Source organism: Sinocyclocheilus grahami, unplaced genomic scaffold, assembly GCF_001515645.1.
Source record: "Sinocyclocheilus grahami isolate Dianchi unplaced genomic scaffold, SAMN03320097.WGS_v1.1 scaffold3843.1, whole genome shotgun sequence".
Taxonomy (NCBI): domain Eukaryota; kingdom Metazoa; phylum Chordata; class Actinopteri; order Cypriniformes; family Cyprinidae; genus Sinocyclocheilus; species Sinocyclocheilus grahami.
Window position 1 is genome coordinate 30,979 of NW_015508890.1, and position 2,601 is coordinate 33,579.

At 35.3% G+C, this 2,601-nt stretch overlaps 1 protein-coding gene across 1 annotated transcript in view; it reads right to left on the reverse strand.

Annotated features, from left to right (window-relative positions):
• Positions 1–6: 6 nt before the first annotated feature.
• LOC107576511 (histone deacetylase 4-like) overlaps positions 7–2,601 on the reverse strand; it is a 6,603-nt gene continuing 4,008 nt past the window's right edge. Inside the window, exons 5-6 of the mRNA XM_016262676.1 lie at positions 1,343–1,481; positions 7–649 (exon numbers count right to left, since the gene is read on the reverse strand). Of these exons, the coding sequence (XP_016118162.1) occupies positions 607–649; positions 1,343–1,481 (182 nt within the window). The 3' untranslated portion in view covers positions 7–606. The remainder of the gene's footprint in view (positions 650–1,342; positions 1,482–2,601) is intronic.

Genomic DNA, 2,601 nt, shown 5'->3' on the forward strand with positions numbered 1-2,601 from the left:
AAAAAATACGATTTATAAAACACACAGTTGTCATGATCGTTTTCTTCTTCTTCTTCTTTAGTGGTTAAATTGGTTAATAGTAATGACATCATAGAGTGGAGCCACTTTGTGGTTGCCAGGTGCAAGGAAACCCCTCATTTTCTCCCAGCACAGTCCGCTTGACAGGGGTAGTAAAGTGGGCTGCCTTTAAAAAAGGTGAAATAATCCTCAACCGCTCCTGCAAATCTGCTTTCGCATCTCCAGCTAAAGTAAATAGTCTCTTTTGAGGTGAACATTGAATGACTGGAGTGCATTCTTTTAGTGAATGTTAAAAACACACTAACGCACAAAGCGGCCTCATGCGTCATAGTGTGTTTGTTTGTGTGGTACTTGAATGAAGAAGATGGCGTGGATCCCAGAGCCCCTGCAGAACTGTGGCTGTGGGTTGTTAGCTTAGAAAAAGCGCGGGCTTTGCTGGTGGTCAATGTTGAGGTGGTGTCTTGGGGGAGGGGCCGTGATGAGGAAGCCACGCCCCCTGAGGCACTGCTGGTCTTGAGGCACGGCTCGTTCACATGGTTTGGAGCGCCATTTGGTACTGGACGGTGTTCAGACGCGTAAAGACCTGGTTTAAAGGGAGTCTTCGTCATGCTCCATGGGCTCATCGGCAAGGCTGTAAAAAATGAGGTTTATGTTTAGCATCAAACAATCACCATATGGTTTTTATGCTCGGGAATGTATCAAAAGCATAATTTCCTCCAGCTCTGAAGCCCAGTATAGATTAGAAGGGAAGTAGGCACCTGTAAAAACATTAGCATGAATTGGTTTGGATTACAGATTTGCCCCTTTCTGCAAAAACTAACTCTTGTAGGAAAATGTGGCTTTTCCTGAATTTTTGGTAAGTAAATTTGGTTGTAGAATGCAGTTGTCACACCCATATTTTAGTATTTGTATACTATTATCATTTTTATTTATATTTAAAAATATATATATATTTTAAAAGGTTTTATTTTAATTTTTGTTTCATTTTATCATCAGCTTTTGTCATATATTTTTTTTAATTACTATTAAAGTCTAATTTATTTGTTTTAGTTATTTATTTTCAGTTCTTATTATCTAATTTCAGTTAGTTACCAAAGCATAATTTCTCATTTTCATTATGTTTTCGTCTAATATTTATATTTTATTTCAGCTTAATTTCAACAGTTTTATTTAACAAAAATATTTCAATAGGTTAATTTAACAATAATAAACTTGGTTAAACTAAATAAAAGAACAAATTGTGTACAAAACAGGATCAAGGCACTATAGAAGTGTGACTAATTATATTACTTGCATTTAGCACAATTTCTTCATCAGAACTCACCTTTTGTTGGTCAAGACCCCCACGGAGAGGGATGCCATCGCATTCACTGTGTCCGTTTCCTCACAGTCTTTCCTCTGGGCACCCAGAAACGACATCCCCACTGTGCCCATCAGCGGCTTCAGTGACGGCCAATACTGACCTGAGACAGAGGAAGAGATTTCAGAATTAACAGACAGGACTCATTTTTGCCATAATTCACCATTCCTCATGTCATTCCAAACCTATTTGACTTTCTTTCTGAAGTGAATCATAAAAAAAGATATTTTGCAGAATGTCAAAGCTGCTCATTTCCATTAAATGAAAATACTAAAAAGCATTTGCAAAATACTGCACACAATTTGTGTGCTTTATTCTGAAGCCTTTTTGTGAAGAAGAGACTGAACTTTAAATGGCTAGTGTTCAAGTTTAAGTTTATTTGTATAGCACCTTTCACGATACAAATCGTTGCAAAGCAACTTTATAGCAAATTAAGTTTCTGCAATATTTAGTGGTAGCTTATCAGTGGTGTATATTTTGCAGAATGTCAAAGCTGCTCATTTCCATTAAATGAAAATACTAAAAAGCATTTGCAAAATACTGCACACAATTTGTGTGCTTTATTCTGAAGCCTTTTTGTGAAGAAGAGACTGAACTTTAAATGGCTAGTGTTCAAGCTTAAGTTTATTTGTATAGCACCTTTCACGATACAAATCGTTGCAAAGCAACTTTACAGCAAATTAAGTTTCTGCAATATTTAGTGGTAGCTTATCAGTGGTGACTGTCAGTTAATGTACATATGGCAGAAATGTACGGAAAAATCAATTAAAGACGTAATCAAACGGACGATGAACACTATTAACAGAAATTATTATATGATGCAATCTAGTGTTAATTTTGTCAGCTATTTTCATTTTAGTCTTAGTCCCGTGTTAAAATGTCCTTGTTAGATTTTATCATATTTAGTCAACCTTATCCTATTTAGTTTTAGTTGACTAAAAGTGTCAACATTTTAGTCTAGTTTTAGTCAAAGTAAACCTGAAGTATTTTAGTCTAGTTTTAGTCAATGAAAACTTGACATTTTAGCAATAAGATATTTTAGTCTAGTTTTAGTCGAAGAATACCTGAAGTATTTTAGTCTAGTTTTAGTCGAAGAATACCTGAAGTATTTTAGTCTAGTTTTAGTCGAAGAAAACCTGATGTATTTTAGTCGAAGTAAACCTTAAGTATTTTAGTCCAGTTTTAGTCGAAGAAAACCTGAAGTATTTTAGTCTAGTTTCAGT